The 27,845-nt window shown below is 40.7% G+C and overlaps 1 protein-coding gene across 2 annotated transcripts in view; it reads left to right on the top strand.

The window, feature by feature from the left end:
* Positions 1–6,858: 6,858 nt before the first annotated feature.
* The window catches only part of slc24a4b (solute carrier family 24 member 4b), a 31,539-nt gene continuing 10,552 nt past the window's right edge, over positions 6,859–27,845 (top strand). For both annotated transcript variants that reach the window (XM_088403413.1, XM_088403412.1), the window contains exons 1-8: positions 6,859–7,457; positions 14,535–14,642; positions 24,133–24,209; positions 26,654–26,728; positions 26,801–26,885; positions 26,958–27,061; positions 27,592–27,666; positions 27,742–27,767. In XM_088403413.1, coding sequence (XP_088259539.1) covers positions 7,295–7,457; positions 14,535–14,642; positions 24,133–24,209; positions 26,654–26,728; positions 26,801–26,885; positions 26,958–27,061; positions 27,592–27,666; positions 27,742–27,767 — 713 coding nt within the window. In that variant the 5' untranslated portion in view covers positions 6,859–7,294. The remainder of the gene's footprint in view (positions 7,458–14,534; positions 14,643–24,132; positions 24,210–26,653; positions 26,729–26,800; positions 26,886–26,957; positions 27,062–27,591; positions 27,667–27,741; positions 27,768–27,845) is intronic.

Genomic DNA, 27,845 nt, shown 5'->3' with positions numbered 1-27,845 from the left:
CGTTTTTTTTTTTTAATGTTAATGCTAGGTAAACAAATAACGTGTTTTTTTCTGCAAAACAAAAGCTGATCATCTTGAGTGTGAGAGAGTGGTAGTTAGTTTATTTTTCCAAGGCCAGATCATGTGAAACCGTTTTACTCGGCTTCGGAACATTCTTGTCGTTCTCGAAACAAAACAAACCTGAGCTGCTCCTTGTTCCAAAAACTCAATGTGACTTTAAACGTAAATTTGAACCATCCATAATTAGTAGTCTTGCTTGTTTATATTCTCAAAATTGTGTATCAAGATCCAATACACAATTCCCAAGACAGTTAATGTCACAGGTTAGCTCACGCCGCAGTTTATTTAGTCAAAAATGATCCAAATGGATAAAGGCCACAAATGTAGTTTTCAAATTCTGAAGAGTTCTGTGAATGTACCTTAGAAATTTGAGTGGTTTGATACCTCCAACAAGGTTAAGAACCACAAGATACGGCGAACGATCTCAAATCCAGAGTATGAAGTGGCTTGAAGATGGACATTCATGTCAAATACACACTCACACACATACACTTGGGACCAATCGTCAGAACGCAACCTGTCCCGGGCCCCCCGCTTTTTTGCACTCAGCGCATCAGAAGGACCCTACCGTATGCGATGTGACACGACTGACACAACCTTGAGAGATGCGAGGAGACCCTGCCGATGATTAATTCAGAGCCGGAGAGCGCAACGAGGATTAGCTGTGTGTGTGTGTGTGTGTTTACGCCCGCAGACCACTGTTGCATGACACAAGGCCGTGTTGGAGGGCTGAATCACTGCCGCTGAATGATGTCCGTGTGAGAATGACAGGAGCCCAAACTGAGAAGCTTTAATCCATACCGGCTAGTCAGCAGTTGTCTGCATGTGTGCGCTGGTCTGCAGGCCTGAATCACATTTGCACGATACATACTGTGTGTGTGTATGTATATATATATATATATATATATATATATATATATATATATATATATATATATATATATATATATATATATATATATATATATATATATATGACACAGATATACACCTACTTCCCCTCCCATCCGTATCTAGCGCTAATAAAAATATTACTGCAGGCTTGATGCCTTGAAAAACATTATTTCACCACGTTAGAGAGTGGACATCTGAGAAATCTCGTTTTACATAAAGACGTGAGCTCCCTCATAAATAGATTGGGATCAATACATAGAAGGGTTAATGCACTCTTAGCACTTATAGCAGCTGAGCCGGTTCATTGTTAGGTTTTGTAGCTGCCGTGGTATATGGCATGCAATGCAATGCTTTTTTTCTTGCTTGTTTTCTGGCATTGCTGTGTATTTATGGTATATTAAATGTACAGTCACATGCACACAGATATTGAGATGTAATAGAAATGAGCATCTTTTTTTCCATTCTGGTTTTGATATAGTCCTTGGAGTATTAGGTCATTAGCCTCAGATCATATTTATTTTTTTCTCCTAATGTTTTTACTATATTGCTGGGTGCACTTTTCCCCCAGGACGTGATAAAATCTTGTCTTATGGTAATTTTGTTGCTCATAATACTGTATTAAGGCTTTATTTACCTGTATATTGGAGTGTCCATGAAAAATGCGGGTTTTAGTTTTCTGTATGATATTGCAATTTTAGATGATATATTTTTAGGCACTAATTAGTATTAAAAGTAAAAAAAAATTGGTACGTAATGTGTGGGTTAACAACTTAAAGTAGCAAAGTAACAACAAAAGGGAATCAAAGTACTACATAAAGAGACTAATTTACTAGTAGCTTATTATGACTGCCTTATTGCTCTATTACTGTTCTTTTTTTATTTTTTGTTTTGTTTTATTGCCTACTCTCATATTTACTCCATTGTGGAATGTAATCTGCTCGGGGAAGTGAACAGAGTAAGAATTTCGTTGCGTAATACTACTACGCGGATGACAGGAAAACTCTTGAATCTTGAAACATGGCTAGCGATGATCCAAAATTCTTCCGTGGAATCCTCATCTACAAACTTGGTGCAGAGGCTGCTTTTTGGACAGCTGGTTCTAAAAACAAAGACACCAGTCCAGAAGACAAGTCCAAAATAGCTAAATGGCTTGTTTCTGTGCCCGCTTTACCTGTCATACCTGAACAGGCATACAAATAAAGCCGCAGTACAGCCACAGAAGGCTCAACACTCACAATTAATATTTCATTTTTTTCGCCCTGCCTTTAACTGAGAAATCTTTCCACGGAGCAAAATCCTCAGTTCTCCGGAGAATGCCAAGCTTGCACTGTTCTTTCACCACCAGCCGTTGGCCAGAGAGGGGCTTGATAAAAAGTAGACAGGTTGTGTGGGGAGAAAAAAAAAAAAGAGATCGTCCTGCCTCCATCTGTCTACTCGATTCATTATTAAAGCATTGAATGCAATGCCAGCACTGCATAACTGAAGGTGTTATACTTTTCTTTTTTTTTTTTTTTTGGCCATGTGTCATTTGGTCAGCTATCCATATCCGGCACACGCCCAAGCAGAATCAGCTTATATATGGGATAGCCCGGCATAATATGGCTATCATGCAACACGGTTCGAGGACATATTATATTTCAGCTGACCTTTTTGTCGCTTTGCATAATCTAAACATGGAGCAAAGACACTCTGAAGTCACGTCAAGGATAGAATGTATTGACGTTATCAAGTGGCTACTTTCATTGCTTTTAAAGGGTTGATGACCCGATAGATTTGTATTTTTTTACGATGAGTAGTTTACTCAAGTGGCTACTTTCATTGCTTTTAAAGGGTTGATGACCCGATAGATTTGTATTTTTTTACGATGAGTAGTTTACAGACATCCGAAAGGACAGTCTATTCACAAAAGTGAAAAAAGTGGACTTGTATTTTGTGTCTGTTTGTCCACGTGTTCCCTTTGAGAGAGAATGACTGCCATTTTGATTTGGCGTTGTGGACGAATGAATCCGTTGATGCCAGCGCGATGGAAATGGTATATGAATTGGAGCGAGGCTGGGCTGACCATCTGGCATATAGAGCAGGTTCGGTGACATTATATTTACATTGGCGTGAAAAATTATTTGGACCGTTTGGATTTCTCACATTTCTGCAATAAAATCACAATTAACCCCTGTGGGAAATTTTGACCCAACTCGGGCTTTTAGATGTTTTTCAAAAAAAACACACCAGAAGGCTAAAATATTGCATAGATTCTCAAAACATGTCAGCTTTCAATATGTCGTCCTGCTGGCCCTTCTAAATGCTTCCAAATGGGAGCTCGAGAGGGACACCCTATAGGTGTCAAATGTAGCCAATGTTGGACTCATTTACTGCCATTAAAAGTTGGAAAAACTTGAAGGCTTCAAAACTAGGAATAAGAAAAGGTGAAATAGCTGAAAAAATGTTTTATATTCTAGTTTCTTCAACATAACCCATTTTGTCATAGGCCTTATAAGGATTATTGATTTATCCTTAAGTTGTGTTGTGCAGAAAACGTTAATAGCCAGCTGACAGCCCGATTGGGCCCCTTTTAAAATTGATATAATGTCAAGAATATTAGCTAACCAAATAAAAACGAGTGGCCTTCATGACTTTAAACCAAAGTGTGCATCTCTCAACAAAGATGATGCGAAACTCTTTTTGATTATTGTTGTGCGTGAAACCTTCAAGTGGAACGATTCAAGGCGGTTTGATGTGAAAGGGCTCTATTTGAAAGGGCAATTCCTTTTTTGTTGTCTGCTTGCATACGTTTCAATGAACTGGTCAATCCGTGTATCTACTTGTATCTTACGTATCTTGATAAATAATCAAAGTTTAATGATTTGCTCTGGTTCGATTTGCACTTTTTATCTCATCAGCAACCATTTTCTCCAATCTGTCCGTTAAATCGAGCTTCCGCTGATCGATCGCAGCATCTAAGTGGCGAATTATCAAAGTTGAAATCTGAAATGCGCAACTTGGAGCCCGGTGGCATTTGTTGTGCCCGACTCACGGCTTCCCGTTAACACCCTTGACATCAAGCCCATTATTTGACGCGCGGTGCGAAGATGTGACTCATACTTGGCATTTAAACCAAACAACACATTTACACCAACTTACTACTCCTTTCCTAAACCATCCCACGTCGAAAACACCTCCAGCAAAGCAAAGCGGCAAACGGCGTTGTTTGACCAAAAGTCGTGGCTAAATCTCTGTAAGCAGGCCCTGGCATTGGTCCCCAATTGCCTGCCTGCTGTGTGGGCAAGGGCCCGGAAGGGACTTAATCCCCTGGCATGGATGGAGTCACACATGTTGATGGGCATACAGTACGTGCATGCAGAAGCTAAAGGATCAAGGCAAAACCTGCTGACGCGTCCAAAAAAAGCCCAGATGCCAAGTCCTGCCTAATAGAAAGCTTCACAGAATGTCTTGCGTGCATCTTGGAGATCTGTGCTGTGTGTGCGTGTTTTTTTTTTTTTTTTTTGGTGAGGTCTGCCTGATAGCATCCTGACAGGGCTGGTCTCGAGCTTATGTAACCTTTTTGTCTGCAGGAGATTGCGCTGCACAGCCTTTTTACCTTTCCCGCTGCTCCGTTTTGAAGTGGGCAGCAGCGGAGGTGGCAGTGTTGACATGTTAGTTCAGCCTTGACAAGCTCTCAGTGGCAGATCTCCCGCTTCTCATCTTGGCAGTTAAGGTGACCTTCGTTTCCGCTGCCAAGACCTCCAAAATGTCTTTTTTTTTTATTGCAAGAGGGTATACATAGCTGAAACCTAAAACAGGCCCTGTTCGTTCGTTCATTCATTGCCTCCACTTTCGGTGCTTGTAAATTACAGTTAATGCCTTCCTGCATGGGTTTATGGGAAAGATGATACTCTTTAATGTGTGCGCTCTTCAGTGAGCAAGCTATTAGCTTAGGGAGCTATGAGAATATTTCATCTATCTATTACATTAAATCAAACTAGGTGCCCTGTAGCTGCTCCGTTGAAGATTAAAATTCACACAGGGGACTTATAAGACACACATGTTGTACCTAACATGAAATCTTTGAAGTTACAAACGTTCACTTACAAAATACTTTTATCATTAGTTTGCAATGGTGATGAAATGTTTAGCGTCAAACTGCAACACATAAACTCAAATTAATTCAGGGAAGCTAAATATCAGAAAGAGATCTTTGGCTGGTAGTACATGACCGCACTTTAGTAAAATACCACAATCAATCAAAACCAAACAGTATATCTGTAAAGTCAAGATTTTTGTTCAGCTCCTCTCTGTACTGGCGTTCCACAGGGCTCAATACTCTAGAACCCTCTAGTCATAAGTAATTTCATTTGCTTTGGTTATCCAAATACTATCCAAACGAAATACTTTTATCATTAGTTTGCAATGGTAATGAATTATTTAGCGTCAATCTGCAACACATATCGAATTAGGGAAGCTAAATCAGAAAGAGATCTTTGGCTGGTAGTACACGACCGCACTGTAGTAAAATACCACAATCAATCAAAACCAAACAGTCTAGCTTTGCAAAGTCAAGATTTTTTTCAGCTCTTCTCGAGTTTAGCTCGCTACGATAACATCATTACCTGTGGCTGCAGTCACAGATGGGCGCTTTGTATTTATGCGGTAGGCTGAACTTGATCTGCTTCTGTGGTAAAAGCAAACTCCTTACAAAGAATGCATATCTCTCTTCTGATATTTTCATAGTCCATGCCCTTGTACACTTTGCAGTCTGTCCATCTTGCGAATCCCCACCTTTTAGAATTCTGTGCCTGTTACCATCTTCAATGCAATAAATATATTTTTACTCTGTAGACCATAAAATAAATAAAACACCGGCTGTTTACTAAAACAGTCTCATTTACTTCTTTTCTTTACTGTTTCTTCCGAACGATTGTAAAGTGTCTTTAGGCGTCGGTCAGAAGCGATTTATGGAGGGATCGTTCATAGATTGAGGAGGGGGGTGTAATATTTTCCCTGCCCGGGGCACTGGCAACTCGTGCTATGCCACTGGAGGAAGAAATTACCGTCTGGTGGTTGGCTGAGGATCTCTGACCTCACTTATTGAGCCTGATATCAAAAATGCGGATGGCAGGTGACTTGAAGGACATTTATTAGTTATAGGTAGATGAACTTAGGACCTTTGAATTATTGGCTTCGGTTTCATAACACAGTATTGAACACTTTTATAGTCGCGTGCAGTGGCGACTGCGTATTAGGGGCAGGCGGGTGACAGTAGATTCAGAAGTTTATGCTGTGTATTTACTAAACGAATATTGCAAATTGCTCGCTTCCTCATCACAAAAACAGACTGCTGCCAAATATTTAGTGACTAAATAATCCAGCTCTTTGATGACGACGAGGATTACGTTAGTCTATTTGACAACTTTCAAAATTATTATATTTTTAAAAAGATATTAAACTGGTTGAATTGATTGCTTTATTGAAGAGTCATGAATGCAGTCACAGTTTAATAAGAAATAAAATTAAATGAACACAAATATATATATTTTTATTAATAACCCACCTTTTTTACAGTCCCCCTGCAACCAGGTCGCGGACTCAAAACCCAGTTTAACAGGAATTTTCTGGACCAAATGTTGTCCAAATTGAATGGGCTAAACGCAAGCCAGGGGGTGCACGTGACTCTCGATATGTCACAAAAATCCATGAACTGTTGAGTGTTGCTCCGCCGATTGGCTTTGCACCGATTTGCAGCTTGCACGGATGCCTCAAAATCTTTGCTTCGACCACTGGGTGCAAAATAACGTGACAGCTGATTGACGAGCCGCTGTCAATAGTGAACGCTGGAGGAGACCACTTTCTCATTGAGAGGGAGGGGGGGGGGGGGGTGAAGGTCGGCGGGGAGAAGGAGGAGGGCAGTGCAATGGGGAGGAGGAGTTTTACTCTGCTGCACGAGCACGACTGCTGCCTGAATGTGACAATTAACCTCCACGCACGCACGCTCACGAGCAGGTGCGTGGACACGCTCCCCACGCAGCTGAGCGAGCTTCCGTTGATGACGGGACGTTGGCACCTTTGGAGGCAAAACTACAGCAGGGGAAAGAAAACAGCGGTTTTTTTTTGGTCTTTAATCTTACCCCTCGCCTCTCCACGGGACAACATGCACGCCGGAGTGGGAGCCTGCTCTCTTCTCTCATCCCTTCTCCGAATTGCATCGAGGACCTCATCTCAGCTGGGTTCGTTGTGAGGAGAAAACCGAGGCGCTTTCGGCTAATTTCAAGGACGGCGACCACAAGGGTAAAAAAAAATCCGAATAAATTTGGGAAATAAAAGTGGCCGAAGGGAGGAAGAAGCAACCATGGAGCGGGACGACACCGTGAAGGCGCCTAAGAAGAAGAAGAGCATCATGGCGAAGATGTTTAAAGTTCGCAAAAGGAGGGAGATGCTGTTTGTACAGGTGTGCTTCATCTGCAGTGCCCTCTTAGTGGCGTGGACCATGTCGGCGCTGTTGACCAAAACAGGTGAGTGCGTGGACGGTTGCACACACGTCGACACGCACCATTTCTGCATTATAATCACGCACCTCAACAATGTGATCTAACGGCGCTACCAAGGGCACGTGAATGCAACATCGGCGCATTCCCCTTCGCAGCCTTGACGCTCTTCCTTCCCAAATCACCCAACTAGAATTATTTACCACTCCAATGATGTAGCCTTTCACAATGTTGTTGCGATATTGCCGCAGTGTGCGCGCCGTGGCAGCTGCACATTTTAATTTGGAGAGGAGGCACAAGCGCGTAATCACGGCGCACGCACGCCCGCTTTACATGCACACACACAACGGGGACCGGGGATCTGTTTGATTTGTCGCTTTTTGAAGCATGATACGCTATAGCTGTGCACCATGGTCACCCCCCCCCCCCCCCCTCTCTGTCACATACATATGCAGCATGCATGGTGATGGAGTCTTTTTTTTTTTGTGAGTGTGTTTTATGCAGTGATTCTACACAGTGTAATTGAGATGAGCAGTCATGTGTGGTGCGTGTGATGTCCCACGCATCCCTCACTCTCCAAACATGACCCACCCCCTCCTCATGTCAAAAGTCTTCCCTTTAGGCCTGTGCAAACACTGACATGCAGAGCCTCCCGAAACGCAGCATCACTGCCGTTATGTAATCCAACCACCAACCTTGGAATTTTGCTTGACTATCCCACAAAAATGACAGCGACTCGAGGTCAACTAATGCAGCGGTTCCCAAATAGGGGTACGTGGAGGTACGTGTGGGTGCACATATTTGAACAGGGTCCCTGCATGTGCAAGCAAATTTAATGCCGTCACAGGAGCAATACATTTTTTCTTTTCGCATTAAGAGCTAATGAATTGGAACCTGAAGCAACTCATTGTTGAAATTTGGCTATAATGACTCATTGGCAAGCTGTGTGCCTTTTATTCTGTTAACTTTGTCATTAGTGATGCAAATTTTCAACATATGAGCCAGAAATCAAACGAATCACGTCATTATTGAATTAAATAAACCTAGAGAGATACACCACTACAAAAGTTCAATGTTTTTGTTTGAAATAGTAATGCCACATGAATCCCATTTTCTTTTTGGGGGTCACACTTGGCACGGGGACAAGATAAGCAAAAGATATTCTCTCATTGCAGGATTTCACTCTAAAGTGGATCCCTGCCATACGAAATTAATACGTTCCCGAGTTTGGACCGCGAGGTGACATCGTCTTAAGGGAGGCGATAAAAACTGATGCTAACTAGCTAATGCGTGCAAAAACCCAGGTAAAAACATCAAACCTTTAGCATACATATTAAAAATTTGTTACAAAATAGTATAAGCACTACTGTACTTAATATACTGTATACAGTATGATCTATGTGAATATAATCAAATAACATCATGAACACAAAATATATAATGAAAAAATTAAATTTTATTTACCTTTGGAGTGACGTGACTTGAGCTAGCCATGGCCATATTCCCTAGCGAGGCTAACGATGCGCGTGACTTAGTATTCCACTTTGTAACGTGAATAAAACATAATCATGGGATTCCAGAGGTCCACTGGAATTAACCCCCCCCCCCAAAAAAAAAAAAACAAAAAAAAACAAAAATCACAAATCATGAGAGAGTATTGGTGATTATTTTGTGAGAGCACAATTGTTTCTTGAGCATAGGTCAAGGGTCTCCAAACCTGATCCTGGAGGACCGGTATACTGCGTGTTTTCCAGGTTTCTTTACCCTCCATAGCTGATTCAAACTATCAGAATTGTTATCAGGCTTCTGCGATATTGTTAAAAAAAAAAAAAAAAAAAAGGGAATATCCATAATTTTTAATATAATGCCACAAGGGTTTATGTATACATATAAATTCTTTGGTTTTCTGAGCATGAGCTTTGTTGCAAGAGGAACATATGGCAACAGTCAAGTTAATGGACATCTTGTAACAACGGCAATGCATCTGCTTCTGAACCTGTCAAATAACAGTTGGTGAAATAAATGTATTGCTACGCATTTTATTTTTAATAGCTTAAGACGCCCCAGCCCAAAAATGACACATGGGTGTCATTTGACACCATCTCAAACGTATCGAATTGTTGTCAGTGTTTCCCTCATGTAGTCCACAGAGTGCTTCTCGCATTAAGCTCCTTTTTGACCCTGTCGTGGAATCTGTCCATCTGCACCCACTTAGCTTCCGATGGAGGCTGCTGATACCATCAGCGAATTTGCCTCCTGTACAGTAGATATCAGAGATACACTGGGAGTCTCATTAATTACATTAAAACAACAAGAGGCTTAAATGATTATTCTGGAATGATATCATACACGCAAAGCCCTCCTCTCCAAAGACAGGGCCCCTTTTTATTTTTGGGGGTTCATCCTAATTTATATTATATGTACTATATATGAACATGTATGTGTGGTTATATATATACACACTGTATATAGTTTGTGTGTGTGTGTGTGTGTGTGTGTGTGTGTATGTATATATATATATATATATATATATATATATATACATGTGTGTATGGTGAAGCCTTGTAAATTGTGTATCCGCTGCAGTTACCTGGCAGCTATGTATACAAGAACTGCAGATATCTCCTCTGAACCCATGAGACCTGCCATAATCAAATTCGGTGGTTCTTAACACAGATTCGATCAAACCCCTTGGGTTGGGTGAGCCAGTGTGAGCAGTTAGACAAGGCAGGCCAAAGGAATTGTGCGTTTGTGTCCATCGAAGCCTTGAGCCATAGAAGCCCGTTAAGAATTGTGAAAAAAAAAAAAGTTTTCCAATTACAAAGGGTTCATTAAATGTGCAAAGAAATTTACTGGGTTGAATGCCTCCAATGATGTTAAAAACCACCGATCTAATCGAATCGATCTTTCACAGGAGGGAGCAGGAACCATAGGGGGGTATACAAGAATGTGCCAGGAAAAAACCTTTTTGCACCCGTCTGATTTACAGCGACGTGTTGGTTTTTCAAAATGATCCAGATGGATGGGATTTGATGCACCTCTCTTGGGTCATCTCTCACCATAAAGTGGGCAGAGGCGTGACATGCTGCCATGCATGCTGATCCTGAAGTGAATGTGTGTGTAATAGTGAGCAACAGGGTTTTTGAAAAGAGCTCCTTCACATTGAGCGTTTGTATTCAACTTCAACTTTTTTTTTTTTTTTTTTTTTTTTTGCCGTGTCAGGCTACCGAAGCCGAACGCGTTCACGGCCCCGTAAAATTGATGGACGAATGTTTGTCCTTGGTCCATCCCCTTCCTTGCTTGATTTGAGCAGAGCCGGATAATGTCCTCGCCGCTCGGCCTCCCTCTTGACAGAGTTGCGCTTCGTGTGTAGGCGATGGCCGCCGCGGTTCCTTTCGTCCTCAAAGCGTTGCTCCTTTTACCAGCAGCTAAAGACGACTGGAACCGAATGCACTCTTGTATCACATCTCTGACTGTGCTATCAGGAAATTATTTTTCTTAGTAGGCTTTAATAAAAGGGAGAAAATAAAACCAAAACCACCATATAAAATTGGATCAACACAAAATTTCAGAGCAATTTAATCCAATTTTAAGTCAGCCTGATTCACCCGGTTTAGGTTGAAAGTGATAAATGACTATTTCAAGTAGTGGTATGTCTTTTAAAAGTTTTCTTAGGCTCTACTCCCCTTCCCAAAGAAAAGTTCCAAAGATATCTTTTTTTTTTTTTTTTTTTTTTTTTTATAGTTTTTTGCTACTCTGGATGGAATTTTCGCTTTCAAGGGACCAAAATGAGTCAGAGAATCCTGGTGCAGCCTGGTACCAATTGATCCACGGATCGGTATCGGACCGTACTCAGCGTAAGGGGGGGAGTTGAAGGGTGGAAGTTAATGTAATCGGTTGAGTGTTAGCATCCAGAGGCGTTGCTTACAGCAGCTTTTGTTAACCAAGGCTGTACCAGATTATTTTCATTAAAAGAAGCAAGCAGACCGAACCAACGTCTGAATCCATCCGCTTCAATTTGTATCATTTACTTACCTGTGTTGTTTTGGTTTCAAGAAAAAACTAGCAGACTGACCCAACGTTTGCATCCATCTTTTGCATTGCCATAAAGATGTCATTTATTTTGTGTTAAGAATTCTTCAAGCGCTTTATTTTCGAATGTTCAGAGTTGCTAAAAGATACGCATACGTTGTTTTTTACAGTTTAGTAGAATGGAATCAATCTGCATGATCTGTTTACCCATGTTGAACAATTCAGAAAAAGTTGTTTGAACTAACCCCTGCACACATTAAAAGCAGTTATGCGATTGAGCTCTTTGAAGAAACAACATTCTCTTTATAGAGGAAGACTGTTATGCATACCCTGCATAACCGGCAGGAAAAATGACATTTCCAAGAAGTGTCATGCATCATTTTCTCAAACAGATACCCTCTAAATTCAGAGCATTTTTTTTTCTTCTTTGTTCTGTCCTGCATCGTGAGACAGATGGAGGGAACAAAGCGGACCGAAAAACCTAGCAGTACAAATCCATAAAGTATAAGACTACTATGACATTGTAGTCCATATACGGTTGTATTTATAAGATGCCGCTTGCTTCAAGTTCAGCTAACGTCTTTTTAGTAATAGCTCGAGGATAGGTTGAGAATGTTTGCTTGGGCTGTCAATTGCCTTGAAATCAGAGCAGACGCAGATTTGGAGATAGGGGAAACCTGCAGTTTATCAAAGAGGCGCTTGTGCGTAACTAACGACCAAAAGTGCAGAACGGGACTAGCCAAAAGGCATCAATAGGTGTCTCATGTTGAAGCCAATATACAGCGTGTCAAATTGCGGAAAGCCCATTTTGCAGTTATTTGCGCTCCATGTCAGTCATCCTCACCCTTTTTTCAACTGCGAATTATAATCATTATTATTTTTTAGCAAACTAATCCCCGCGTAAAGCATTTTTTAGACGGAAAAAATTATGTCCACTCGTTTAAGCTGTGTTGTCGCTGTCCAAGGAAAAAGAATTAAGATCCAAATGATGATAGTTTTGCTGTTTCGGTGGATGATGGTCTCAAGAAACTTGGTAGTGCCGATGACATTCGTCAAGGACATTTCAGCTAGGAAGTACACTAATGATAAAGTTATGTAATTCATTAATCAAAGATGTCTGACACATTGTGAGCGCGGTGTGGTTTATGGCCACATCGTCATATTTGGTAGCTGACATTGAGCCACTTTGCATGCTAATCCAGTTCAGGTATGAAAAAGATAATTCACAACACGGTGGTATGCTGAAAGTTACAGACGCATGTAGCTGCCATTTTTGACTGGCAAACTTGTTTGAACACATTTAGTATGTTTGAATGAATTTGTATCCTAAACAATAACTATGTTAAAAAAAAAAAAAAATTCACATATGCTACTGGGCTATATTCAACACCCTGTGGCATTATGGCAGTGCTTTTCAATTATATATTGCAAAGCCCCAACTAGAAAAGAGAAAACATTTTGCGTCCCGTTAATTTGCTACACATACCATAAATAAGATTATTATTTATAAAAACTGTATAAATATACCTAAAACTCTATCCTTTTTAATATTGACCAAAGGTAAAAGTAATATAAACCGATTTTAAACTTTTTTTTTTTGTAGTTGTTGCAATTTTTACCCACGTTACAGCCTAGTATAAAGCAAAAAAACAAAACAAAACAAAAAACAAATGCCTGGGGTGCCATGGCAAGAACAGCAGTTTTCTTGTCAAATTAAGAGAAAATTGATTGGAACACGAAGCAACCTTTTTTTTATCTTGTGAAGTTGTTGAATGAAATACGCTTAGAAAGACCATTAAAAATGCAGTTCCAAAAGTGAATAAATCAAAACACGGATGGCACAGCCCTCTTTGTTTTGTTTTGTTTTTGTTCTTCCAAGAGTGGCTGAAGAAATATTTTGCAGTTTTCACAACACATTGAAGAAAGGTTAAGAATCACTGAGAGAGAGGGAGCAATACATATATATATATATGTATGTATGTATGTATATATATATATATATATATATATATATATATATGTGTGTGTATCCATATATATGTATCGCTCCCTCTCTCTCAGTGATACATATATATATATATATATATATATATATATATATATATATGTATATGTGTATATGTGTGTGTGTGTGTGTACAAATACACTTCACATGGCAAAACAAACCCTTTTCCCTGGGGTCATCCGCGCCCCCCCGGCATAGGGGCCCGCTCCACTATTTGAGAAGCACTGCATTATGGGAAAAAATGCTATGTTTTTATCACATATCCAAATGCACGTGTTATCAAGTGTCAATCAAAAATGTTTACTTCGCATTGCTCCACATTCTGTAGAAAATCATTTGAAATTCAAATGTTACCGTCTGAAGATTTTGTAACAGCATGTACTTGTTCCCAGTATTGGACTCTTCAATTTTGATTTCTTCCAAAAAAATGCCCTTTCAAGACCAGATGTCAACCATACCGTTGTTTGTTTGTGCGTGACTTGTGGCTAGAAGGGGAAGTTGCCTGCGCAGGCGTCACGGCGTCCTTCACATGGTTCAAACCACGATTATAACCGTGTCATGTGAGTGGACTTTCACGACCATAATCTGCGTGACCTTACGAGCAGACGTCGGGCCAAGCGCTTGGCCGTTTCGCATGCTCTTGCGCAGCAATAATTAGGCCCTTGTGTCAGCCTGATCGACTCATCGTTTTGCTCACAAACAGTTTGCTCATCTTGCCCGAGGTGCTGTGTCATTTGTGCTGCGGCAAATGATTTAAAAAAAAAAAAAAAAAGTTCGAAACACATCTGGGCTGGCTGGTATGATTTTACATAAGATATTTAGGACTGCAGCGCTTGTCCTCATTACAGAGGCTTAAGAGCGGAGAAAAAGTGTGCAGCAGCTTTATTTTTGATGCACTATTGTAGAGGGGGAAAAACGTTAAGATGTCCGCGCAGGACATCTTTGGGGGATTAAGAACAAACATCCATGTCAATTAGTGAGACTTCCCAAAACACAAGCCATTCGCATGTTCTCTCTTACCTCTTAGGGAAGCGCTTCAGGGTTTGTAATCAGTGTTTGCTCTACAGGCCACGGCATGATAATGGAGGACGGTCCCGACCAGGAGCGCTGGGGGAGGCGGCTAATGGCCTCGGCGGCCGATAATGAAACGGAGCCCAAGAACTGCTCGGCACCAGGTACGCCCACCAACGCGCCGCTTTCAGCCTGAGCGGGCTCACCGTTCTTCAAAAGAAAACTAATGGCGCCGCATGATCACCGGCTGCCTCACGAGAGCCAAATAGGGCCCTAATGCATGTTTACAGCTCATTATGTCACCTGGAAATTGCTAGAAAGCATCATTCCTGAGCAAGCTGAGCCGAGATGTGAACGGGAATAAAACGCCGTCGGTAATTGCGCTCTCAAAGTTCAAGAAAATTGGATGAATGTAGAAATGATGGCAGTAATCCAGAGAGTATACAGCAGCTGGGCAATGTTACGGCAAGAAAACAATTTAGGATCGTTCACATTTTGCTTATGTAACCTGTGGAGCTCTTTCGTCACTTTGCGAGCATATATGCAGCTGACGATGTATGAAAGAACGTTTGATTGTTCTTCCTCTAAGTAGCCGACGACATGAACCAAGATGTATTTGTGATTTTGAAATGGTCATTTTAAGAAAAAGTGAGTAAAATTGGGATCATTTCCCGCTGCATTCCTGATCTCGTGCTCTCGCTGGAATAAAATTGACACAGAAAAAGTTGCTGTTAGACTTCAATAAGAGCAAAAAATTGTATTTTGTCTATTTATTTTTATTTGGTATTATTGCTTCTCATGGTAGCTTTAAAATACTCTGAAGAATACAATGACTAAATACATTTAGTCATGCAAAACCTCAATGTTTGAATTACTTTGATTGTGTGTTATTATAGTATACAATATTCTATGTATACACACACTATACTATATATGGTCATATAGTATATGTCATATACTATAGATACATATACTGTATAGTGTATGACGTCATAGTACCTGAATACCATAGATTCTGAGTTTGGTAAACATCAATGGATTATCTGTTGGGCTAATTTCATTGATATGTTTGTCTGTTCGTTCATTCATTGTGTTTTTTGCGGCTGGTTTCATTTGTCGCAACACTGATTTCAAAAGCTCAATGAGCTTTTCAGTAATTAATTTCAGAGTTATTTGACGTCGGGAGAGTGACCAAAAATTGGAGTCGTTCTCTTTTGGAGGCAGACGTTGCACATGGCATGCTGTAGTCATTTCTTTTCTAGTTCCGCCATCCATCCCTTTGTGACCCGGATCCAATCTGTAATTTCTATTTCTGAAGATAATGCCATATTTCAAAAATTGATTTTTATCGAACTATCCGCTCAGTTTTGCCTTTTCCACACAAATCACAAACTACAGTATGTTCTATTTTGGAAGCCATGGCAGTGAATCATCGGGGCCGGTGGCGTTTCTTCCAGACTTAATCATCTAAAGAGTCTTTTCAAGCAACGGCAAGTAATTATCTAACCAAATGGCGTTCTTGTCAATTTCGGGATTCGTTTTGTTTGCGCATCATACAGTACGGAGGACAGCGGGGCGCAGACAATTTGGATGTCATTTAAAGTGTCACAAGCTGCCCAGCGGGGCCCAACGGGCTATTACTTCATTTCTGCTGCCACTCTAGAATTATTCAAATCAGCGGTGTTCTAACCGACTATTAAATACAACAGAGCCTGTTTTTACAACTCCAATTAAACTATTCACCATAGTGAATAGACTATCGCTCTTGCGAAGTAAAAGCAGGGGCTACCTAAATGAAGGAGCGGATTAAAATCCTGGAAATTTTCTTCAAGAGAAGCGTAATCCTTATGGGTGACCGTTTCTTGCTTCTCCGTCTTTGACAAAAAGGTCCCCTGGTGCACCAGACTGAACTCCACATTCCGCATCCCCTCATTAACTTGAAAACCTTTTGAACTCGGCCCCCCAGCCCTCGCGCCGCTCTGCTTTGTCAGCGTGAGTCAGTCATATGACTCGTATCGTCTCGGAAATAATCCCGTCACGGACGCACGCGTTGCTTTGTTGCAAAAGCGATTTGGTTTGTTGGGACCGGTTGAGGAGAGCGCATGATTCGCTCTGATTGTTCCTGCAATTTCTCATTCCGCCTAACACAATTTGAGCAAGTCATGCTGCCTCATATTCCTTGTGGCCCATGTATCCTCCTTATTTCTGTTGTTGTTGTTTGTTTTTTTGTCTCCCTTGCAGGTGACTCTGCCATTTTAACCATTCACTACTGTTTAAAAAAAAAAAAAAAAAAAGTTTATGGCTTATATTACTTGTTTATAAGTTTAAAATACTTGAAAAAATTAGTTGAATCTCCACTTCCATCGATTAGGTTACAGGCCGTGGGATTTTTTTGGTCCCATTGGGATTTTATAATAATAATCCATAGTGAACAGTGTGATCTATAGTAACACACGTATATAGCACGATCAAGATATTTCCGCAGTCCTAGATTGTTAATTCATTTAGAAATTATACAACGCAAGCTACCTTGTTGACAGCGGCTTTTTGTGTATGAAAAACTTGCTAAATGCCGCTAAAATCTAAAGGTAGATGTATAATGAACCGCTGGGATGCCATTTGATCTTATTACTACAATTCCTGTATCGACCGCCATTTTGTTTTGAAAAGCTGCAGAATGCATTGTCCCAACGGGAGTGAAAGGATTAGAAAAAAATGAAAAAGATAAAAGGTTTCACAATTTCTGTTTTTGGCATATACATGGGTTCACGAATTGATATGTATAGTATGCTATTTGCTAGCAGTAAAGGTATATGTAGATTTAGCTTTAGTTAAGGGCTAATTCATGCTAGGCGTAGCTATAATGGAACTCAAGCCACCCCTGGAAAGTCAATGTCAGTGCAATTAGGTAATTTGTCAGCGTCCTGAATTAGTGATTGAACATGATTTTGGAAAAAAAAAGACGTGTTTGTATGGGGGGTCGAGAGCAACGGTTGCGGTAAAAAGACAAGTAAAATTGTCACGTTGCGGCACCCTGCTGGGACGATCTTCAAAATAAAAGCATAGCAAGGCAGTTGTGTCCAGAAAGGATTTCGTCAATTATGGTGTGTATTTTTAAGTGGGCCTTCTCACTGTGTTTTACTATCATGCAACATTTTAATAATCGTTGCTGCGATTGGCATCTTAAATTATTGGTACTTAAATTACTCTGACCGCTCATTTGTTCATTTTTATATTGCTTGCCTGCAGTCATATTAGCATATACGTGATGGCAGTGTTGAGTTTATACCATAAAAGCTACGACATTCCTTTAGTGTTGGTAGCTCATGATCTACTTAATGGGCACCCGTTCTATCGTGGCATGAGAGCATCCACTTTGCTGGATACTTATATAATATCACGAGAAACTGCAGCAGCAGCGCGATCCACCATTTTCTGAAGGATTCAAACATCTACAATTTGTGAAAACTAAAACATGAACGATAGCTGAATGGAAAGGAAACTCAAGTATCTTTCTAAAAGTTTAGAACCTTGCTTTGCTTCATGATGGAGAGCCATTTTGTCCTGTACTTTGGTTCACCGTTTATAATCTCTTAGGTTTTGTGTGTTTTACCGAGGGGGAAATCCACAGCAGCCTAACACTAAATCCAATTTATCCCGACGGAATACAAATAAACACGTAATCACCTGTGTTGACTCCACAATGGAGCCGGTCTGACAAAGTGGGCTTCCCCTTGGGAGGGAAACGCTAGGTGTAAATGGACGGAGGTGAGATAGGATGAGAAGGATCACCGTGGCCGTGTGTTTATATGCTGAGCGGGCGCAACTGCCAGGGCTCCGTTTAACTGCAGCGCATAGATAACACTCGGCTTCCTTTTCTTTATCGTTATTGGTGGAGGCCCGGCGAGGTGCTGCCTGCTGCTGATTTGACATTCATCTTAAGTGCCTTTTTATTGATGCTCTCGCCAAAGTGCAATACCTGCTTGTAGTGTGAGACGGGAGAGTAAAGTCCAGTCAATTCTTAGGAGGGCGTAATTGCTGAGTTGTCCTGCATTTTCTTTGTGGTTCTCCAAGGCTGGACGGCGCCAGCACGGTTCAATTTCACCACCGAATCGCGTCGTGTTTTCAAGTTCAAATTCTCTCGCGCCAAACTTTAAACATTGTTAAAAAGGATGGGTTCATTTTAAACTGGGGTTTAACTCTCGCTGGGACAATGCGTCCCAAAACTTTAAAAAAAAAAAATGCCAGTGGGCTCATGAATGGTAGCAATTCTAGTAGCGTTTAGCAACTTTTCCATACACGTCAATCCAGTGCTGGGCAAGGTAGGTTGCAACGTACAATTTCTTGTGAATTAACCATCTAGTACTGCAGAAATATGTTATGTGCTATATATGTGTGTTACTATAGATTACGCTGATTACTATGAATTGTAGGCGTTTGGTGATCATTTTCACTTCTCTTTATATTATTGTAAAATACCAACGAGACAAAAAAATCCCAGGGTCTGTCTGTAACCTAATCTATGGAAATGGGAATTTTATAATAAATTTTCCAACTATTCTAGACGTATAATCAAGTAATACGCCATAAGTTTTATTTTGGGGGGGAGGGGCGGGGGTCGTTAGTGAAAGGGGGCCACACCCTCAACCAAAACTTTCTTTTAAGGTCAGAAAGTGAAGATGGAAGTCTTTCTGGAGCTCGACAATGACGAAGCATAACCGTCATTACAAAGTGATTGTTTGTTTATTTACGATTCCGAACAATTGAAACATTTCTACATTTCTCCTAAAACAATTGAGATGGCTTAAATGACCTGCTGGTGTCGTCAGGGGTTGACAACTTTCAGGGACATTTCTCCATCTCTGCCAGGCACTCAACAAAGAACGCCTTTGTGGAGTAAAACGAGTTATGCGAAACTATTTTGAGAAATACCAACATGAAGCATCATATTATGCATTAGCTACATAATGTGCGTGCGTGTTTTTTTTTTTTTTTTCTTCCCCGTGATCAATGTTAGTGCAGCGCGTCTTTCCCTTGTTTATCCAACACCCCATTTGAACATGTCATTTCACAACAGTGAGCCTTCCGGTCCAACAATTCACTTATCCTCCACGAAGGCCACCTAACGGGACTTCATGCTTAACTGTGTGCATGTGTGTGTGTGTTCTTGCGGAATAGCGTGCCTTTTAGTGCTTAGATGGACATGTGAGCGCCGCTCCACATGTGACACGAGCATGTGGACGTATTGACCCGCCAAGAGAAGAGGATAATGGTGTGCATGTTTTGCAGACCACGTAGATGGCATTTTGCTACACACTAGCTAATTATCTAATTGGCCGATAATGACCCAGAAGAATCAACGTTATTCAGCTCTTATATCCTCTTGGGTTTAACGCCATACCGAGCGGCGTTTGATGTGTTCTGGCGTGCTTATCCATGTTATGGATGCGCTGCAGATTTAAGGCTTGATTGCAGTTTTCAAGTCTCGTAGAAAAGACATCACGAGAGGGCAAGCTCTCGATGATGTAACGCCGCCTTTGTCTGCTGCGTGAAAAGATTTTGAAGAAACGAGTGGCAGTTGCCGGTGTGCTTTGTCTTTAATACAGGATCATCACACTGGGAGCTGTTTTTAGTCGTGTTGTGCAATCGTTTGGAAGGAATATGGAAGGATGAAAAATGGACATTTTGATGAGGATTTGGACATTGTGGCGATGTTTTACCACATGAATCCCAGATTAACTTCAAGAGACTAAATATGAACCAAATCTTAACCTTTTTAAGGGACTTAAATACGTGAGGAGTGGGTTAATGTTCTTGTATGCTACGGTGCTATTTCATAAAATCCTCAATTCTTCCGAACACTGTGTGGTCTTCTAATGAGCTGATAAAATGAGAAAATGGAAGTTGTGTGTGTGTGTGTGTTTGGGGTGAAGGGTAGATTGCGCTGAGTTTTTTCTTGCATAAGCAGCCCAGAAAGATGTCCAAACAGAGAATGCGAGAGTTATTTTTAGATTTGTAGCTTAGCTGCTCACGAGGAGTATTTTTTTATTTATTTTTTGTAATAGTTTTGGGCCTTCTGGCCTCATGTTGGTCTTTTATTTCTTCGCCCTCCTTTCTTTGACCAAGTCATTCATTTCCCACCACGTTAAAATGGAGCTTTGGCTTCTAGCTCAGTAAAAATGGATCGTTGATGTCAGTTGCACCCAATGTACATTTTGGGTGTTGGTTCTCATTTACACTTACATGTTCATATTGTCATTCTTACGTTCCTTTTTGATCATGTGCAGTAACTTGAATTATTTGGTAATATTAAATTACATATAATATTAAATAACACTTGATTTTAATGAACATACTTTAAATGGCCATGAATATTTTTTGCAACATTTTATAGATGTTAATCTGTACCTAAGTATTACGTAAAAAGGTAAAGGTGTACTTTAATTCCAACGTGGAACTCACAATAATTTGTACCTAACTACATAACCTGGATTTAAAGGCATTTTAATGACATATTATGAATCTCTATGAATTCCGACTATTCCCTTCTTATATGTGAAACAATACTGTACATCTGTCCTAAATTCAGTCCTATCAACAGATGTCTGCCCGCTGTTCAGTTCTAAACTTTGCAGGTTGACTTTGAAAATTCACATTCTGTCAATGAATTTATTTTTCTCCGCAAAGTGCCTTTCGCTGTCCAAACGCTAATGTCGGGCCGGGCCTATTTAAAGGCGTCATTTGAGACACATCGCCGAGGTTGTCCCCGTCCTCTCGTGTTCGTCCGTCCTTGAGCGAGAATGAGCGGTGGCGTGTTTGTGTCCGAGCGAGACGCGCACGCTTGTCTGGTCGGGTGTCATTGAGGACCGGGAGATGACCGCCGCTGACCTTAAAACACCTTTGTGGTCGCACACTGTAGACAGCAGCTCACCTCGTGCTATTTGTATACGGATGAAGGGGACGGACATTTAAGAAAATAACATACTGCGTGCATAATGCCTGTACTGTTGCATTATTGATTGCTCCGCTTTCTTTTCGTGAAAGTACTTGTTTGCAGGAAAAAAAAGGTGAAATGCTAACAGCCTGATGATAAAGTCTCAGTGCAAATTTGTTTTGCCTTTGTTTTCAGCATCGAGGTCACTGCGTCAGATTGTGTAATTGATAGTGTTGGGATTTCCCCTTCATTTAGCGGCTAAACCTGCCTGGAATGAATTGAGCTAAGACCTGAATATATGTCAACTGCATTGTCAAGGCCGCAAGGCTTCAAAACGCCATTCATTCTTGTGTCCAACTCCTTAGAGCCCTGAATTGCAGTTATTTTTCGCAGAAATAGTTTGAGGAAGTTCCAGCAGGGGCATAAAATACCTTCAGCCGTTTTATGAAATTAAAAACATTTACATGCACAGATACAGTATATTCTCCCGAGACACAGCCTATTCATTTGTGTCCACTCTAGTGGACATTGGGTTTTGTTCTACAGTATATCTTTTGGCACAGTCGAGCTATTCTAAGTCCTATGGTGCCCAGAAGAGGCCATCCTGGTCTTTTCAGTGTCTTGTGTACTTAGATAGGCTGCAAATAACTTCGTTGGACACAACAGTCAACACAACTGGAGGGAATATATACGGTACACACGCTCATAAATTCTTATAAAAACAAAAACAAGATTCAAGACAGAAGCGCCGCTACAGTACATCAAAGTAAGAAACTAGTAACAGTCATAAGGGATGTCAGTTTTCTGAAATTCTGATGTTAGATAATGATTGGAATGTGAAGTAACAGTTTATCTAACAAGATGTTTTACAATGCTTGAAATGTATTTTGGTCTTTGCAGTGGACATGTGAGCTTGCGTAAATCTTCCATCTGATGTTTTACACAACTTTAAAATCTATGTACTAGTCTTAGATAATATTGGGTGTAAATATTTGCTCGGTAATTTACACAACTTTAAGGCAATTTTTAAGTGCTGCATTCAAGTCTTACATTAGAATGGAAGAGATGCTTGTTAATAGCATATCTTTATTTCACAAATGTTAATGTAATACTCTCAAAAATGTATCTGAAAAAAATGGGGGTATTGTTGTAGCTGTGTGTGTGCTAAATAGCTTTCATGATAGCAGCTAGCAAGTGGGAAAAAAAAAAAAAAACGCATCCAAGAAGCGTACAGAAGAGATGATGAAGTGTGATCAATGCTACGACTTGCGACATTTGCTGCAGCGTTTCAAATGCTGAGCCGGTTCATTCATGTGTGCTCACATCACTGATTAGTTAAAAAAAAAAAAAAAAAACAAGTAGTGAGGTAGGACAGATGCAGAGTGAAGTCTCAGGTGAGCCTCGTTCCACTTCATGAATCCATATGTGACCACGGCCCAAAACGTGCTTTTATTTATTTTTATGGCGTAATCACAACACATCCGATATGATCCTACGGTAAAGCTAGAATGCATCAAACAAGCTTGCTTTTGCTTAACGACGCTTCAAGTGAAGTTGCTGCATGAGCTGTAATGTACGCAAGTATTTGCAAGCATGCGCAAACCGGAGTGAGTCCAGCCAGACCTGCAGCAAACGTCCCACAGAGAGCAGCCCATTTCTGTCAGCCGCTAGGTGATGTGTTGACCTTCCGTGATGGATGAGCTTTCGCCTGGGAAGCTTTCTTCACTTTCACCTGTTATATACTTACAAACATGCTCCAACATTTGAATATCCCCGAAAATGCGCAATTTGGAATGCTATCAAAAAAGCATCAAATAATCGTTGATTATTGATTATTATCATTGATTGAGGCAAATAATTTGGGTGGTTTTGGGTGGCCGACAGCCCTCTACCCACCTAGATGATAGGTATCGAACTCTAGTCCTTGAGGGCCGGTATCCTGCAAGTTTTCTAACCCTCTCCCTCAAACACACCTGATTAGCTATGAGCTAAACATTTGAATCCGGTTCGTTGGGGAAACATGCGGGATACCAACCCTCGAGGACTAGACCTAAATCTTCTCCTGCGCTGAATACCAACCCAATGCCATCTCCGCAGGAAGGAACAAGGGAACTCTAGTCAGCTGACCGTTTTTGAAATACATTACATAGGACAACAAAGCTAAAAAATGTTTTTAGGAGTATAATCTTCATTTCAAAAACCGAGTCAAAATGACTCTATGAATGTTCAGGGTTGCCGACCCCTGCATTAGGGGAACAAAGGTGTCTCCACCAGTCACAGCAGTAAATGCTGGACGTTTTGAACTCTTCAGACCCATCCGTTTCATTTTTGTCCTCTTCTGTGTCCATTTTGTCCCAGCAAAAGGAATCTGGACCTCAGCAGGATGTGACAGGTGATAAATACTTGCAAATGACAAAGGTGACATGATGACAGCAACTGCCATCACGTCATTGAGGTCCTATTTGGAAAATGAGACTGTCCTACTCCTATCGTCCTTTCTTTTTGGCTTTATGGTTTATCAGTCAAACAGCGAAAACCGGTTACCTTAATTCAAGTCCTGGGCCGTCAGCGTGGTCCACGGCGGTGAGGTCACGGTCTGCTGACCCAACGCGATGTCACGCTAGCGGTTTGGCGTGGAAGAGGAGCGGGCCGACGGACACGTGCCTCGCCGTCACGCCGCCGATGTGGTGTGTTGACCGTGACATTTCCTCTCTCCCCAGCAATACACGAGTTCCCCGATGACCTTTTCACCAACAACGAGCGAAAGAGCGGCGCCATCCTGCTGCACATCGCGGCGGTAAGACACCATCTTTAGTTTTTATTTTTGCACCTGCATCTGTCCCGGCGATAACATGAACCCGTTTTTCAGGTTTTACTGATTGTGTCTGCACAACTTAATGTTTTAATTATTTTTTTGTGCGTATGTTTCAATCACTTGTGTGTTTTGTTATAATTTTGGCAAAGCATTACTTGCAGCGGCACTAAAGTCAAATTCAGTGATGCAGGCCATAAATCACACACGCTGCTAATGTACAGCGTGCAAGCGAGAGCTATCAAATATTCATTTTATATTCCGCTGTGTTGGAAATGAAGTTCTCCTAAATATTCATTAAGTATTTAAAGTCGTTCTCAAACCACTCGTGGTGATGTCATTGTTGGCTTGACTCGTGACGATCACGCTGAGATGAAAGTAAAGATGAGTCATTTTTGTGAGTGACTTCATTTGATTTATTATTTCTTCTGTTTATTGCGCCTTTGTATTGTCTGGGGGTTAGGGCGATTTTGGGGATCCGTGAGATTTTAACACGGTTAAATCTAATTAAATGCCTTTTAATGCCGTGACAGCAACCTCACCATATATTTTTTTTATTGCAAAAGCAAATTAATTGGAACAAACAGCTTGTTGCTTGTTTGCTTTTATTTTAAGTTTTATATGGATGCTCATGGATATGGAGCCAGAAGTAAAATGGAGATTAAATGATCTATCTTTTTGGGATGCGATCTAAAATGCGCATAGAGATCCCCCACAAATGTTACTCCAAATACATAAATAGAGATGGCACAAATTTATTTATATAAATCCAAAATGCTCTCTGCTGGTCGTGGGGCACTGAGTAAAGTTTTTTGGCTAGATCATTTATGTGGATGACGAAATAATAGAGTGATCGTGATCATGTAGTTCTCTCCCACATATTTTACATATGGAAAAGTCCTACCGCTTTTCATCAAACAAAAATCTCCCAAAAAGCCTACTGAAATCATTTGTCACCAATTTACTTGACATGTCATATTCAATGGCATGAAGTGCAACAGGTGAAAACAATAGTTGATTGTATCTCTTGGCATCTCTTGGCAACTAATTTTCCTACCAAGTGTGCACTCTCACAGCACTGTAATTGGGAATTAGTGGCTTCTAGGAAATGAAATGCCTCTGTTGACCTCCTGTCATGTGACCTTTTATCTTCAGCCTTGACCACAGTAAAAGCGTGTTTTCAGCTGCAGTCGAGGTGTTAGTGCTGTTGAGTACTTGAGCACAGAAGCGGAGGTGTAAACGTCACCGTAACGCAACGAAAATACACATAGCCTCTAAGTTCAAATAAAGCCAACGTGCATGTGCAGGTTACTCTTAAAATGGCAAATTTGAAGGGCTTATTTAATATTTATATTCTATGTGTTATCCTCTCCGTCCGCGTGTATGAATGTTCATTATTAAAAGATGAATTTCAAGACAAGGAGACTTTTTCATATCTTGCCAGGTGCTTTCAGTGAAATAAGTTGAATTTAGCGTCAGCTCAGCTGTGCCTGCACTGCCCCCTGTGGATAGCATAGAGCACAGCAGCAGAAGCCGGCCTCTCCTCTCGCACCTGATCTATAATTTATAAATTAGACCTCAGCTACCAAAATAGGACGCCTGCTTCCCCACCGGAGCCCCATGGGAGCGCGAGCACGAAACCCTCCCTTCGGGCTCATACTTTGCATAGTGGGCACATGTTGAATTGGATGCAAATCTTGATTTTCACCTTTTTAGATTCGCCTCCATCTTAGATAAAGATGGCGCCTGTCATGCTTTTTCGATACAATTTTTCTGCAGGTGCTCCTGGTTAAATTTATCAGTAACTCACGAAATAGTTTCAGGGATTGCCTGATGTAAAATCAATTATTTAAACTGACAGTGTGCAAAACTATTTGAGAAATGGTTATGTTGGAGCTGGCTTTTTTTTTTTTTTGTAAAAGTAATGTTCAGTTTCAAAGTCTTAACGAGCTCATTAATAATCAATATGATTAACGGCAGTAACATTCCTTGAACTGGCCTTTTGTCATGGTTACGCTATGGTTTTAGTGGTTTATAATTGCGTTGCAATATGTGCAGTGTAAGGACACATGGCACGCAATTCAGCCAATACCACCGACACGTCACAATTATAGAATCCGTCATTAATGTATGAAAATACAAATGCAAAAGATTTTACCAGTGTTTCTGAATGCTCTGACTAAAACACTTCTTTTCTAACTAAGAGCAAATTAAATGGAACATGAAAACTTACTGCAAATGCCTGGCACTGGTTAAAGGAAGCTTGGATTAGGACAATTTTGCGATGGACCAATTGGAGTGAAATAGAAAAGAAAAGGCTGGTTTGGAATTAATCGTTACAATTTGAACAAATGTAGGTCGGTGCTTCTGTTTTACCTTTACATAATGTTCCAAAAACTTCATTTGAATCCCTCCGCCTGTGACCGCAGGCCCTGTACATGTTCCTGGCCCTTGCCATCACGTGTGACGAGTATTTTGTGACGTCACTGGAAAAGATATGCGAGGTACGTTGAGGCTTTTTTAAAATGGCGCCTGCTTGTTTTCGTCACGTGACCACGTGTGCTCTATTCACGCAGAAACTACATCTTAGCGAAGACGTCGCCGGCGCCACCTTCATGGCGGCCGGCAGCTCTGCGCCTGAGCTTTTCGCCTCCGTCATCGGTAGGCGCAAACGCACGCCCGGATGGTGTGTGTGTCACAAGCGATCGTGATTGGCCGCCTCCTTGTGCGCAGGTGTCTTCATCACCCATGGAGACGTGGGGGTGGGGACCATTGTCGGCTCGGCCGTCTTTAACATCCTTTGCATCATCGGAGTCTGCGGAATCTTCGCTGGACAGGTGTGCGCATAGTAGACTTTCGTTTTCTTATCGAGGCGTCTTTCAAAATAATCATAAAAAATCTCTTACTTCCTTGTGCTTGTTTGGCACATAAGTAGGCAGAAACAATCTTTCTGGCATTCATTGAATACTTTTTTGTCTATTTAATATTTTATACTATTGTTTTATTTTTATTACAACATAGTAAATATCTATCATTTTTATATGATTTAAAATTAAATATATTTGTAACATAAAATATATATAAATATAAAAATGCATGTAAAATATGTATAAAATATAATAAATACAATTTTTATGCAGTATTTAAAATAAAATATATTAATATAAAAAATATACATGTAAAAACATGTATAAAAAATATAATAAATACAATATATTTTATACTATATTGAAAACTTCCATGAAGAATATGCAGATTTCTGGTATTAATATACTAAGCTTAAAATATAAACGCACCAACCCTTTTCTGTTGCTGCCATGACCTGGATGACCCCCAGCAAACGCTGAACGCTGTCTATATCCTATAGGTGGTGATGCTGACTTGGTGGGCAGTTTTTCGAGATTCCTTCTATTACATCCTGTCTGTCATAGCTCTTATTGCAGTAAGTTGGACTCATGACGGGAATATCACAGTCTTGACCATCTTTAACGTCCTTTTTTCCACTTGCATATTCCAGTTCATCTATGACGAGAAGATTGTGTGGTGAGTCAAATATTTGAAGTCGCTTCTTCACTGAGAAATATCAAAGTTCCCACTCTGGCAAAATCCCAATTCATGCAT

Source organism: Hippichthys cyanospilos, chromosome 20 (assembly GCF_059441005.1).
Source record: "Hippichthys cyanospilos isolate Australia breed blue-spotted pipefish chromosome 20, RoL_Hcya_1.0, whole genome shotgun sequence".
Taxonomy (NCBI): domain Eukaryota; kingdom Metazoa; phylum Chordata; class Actinopteri; order Syngnathiformes; family Syngnathidae; genus Hippichthys; species Hippichthys cyanospilos.
Note: the sequence above shows the minus strand (reverse complement) of the source record. Positions and strands in the feature narration are given on the sequence as shown.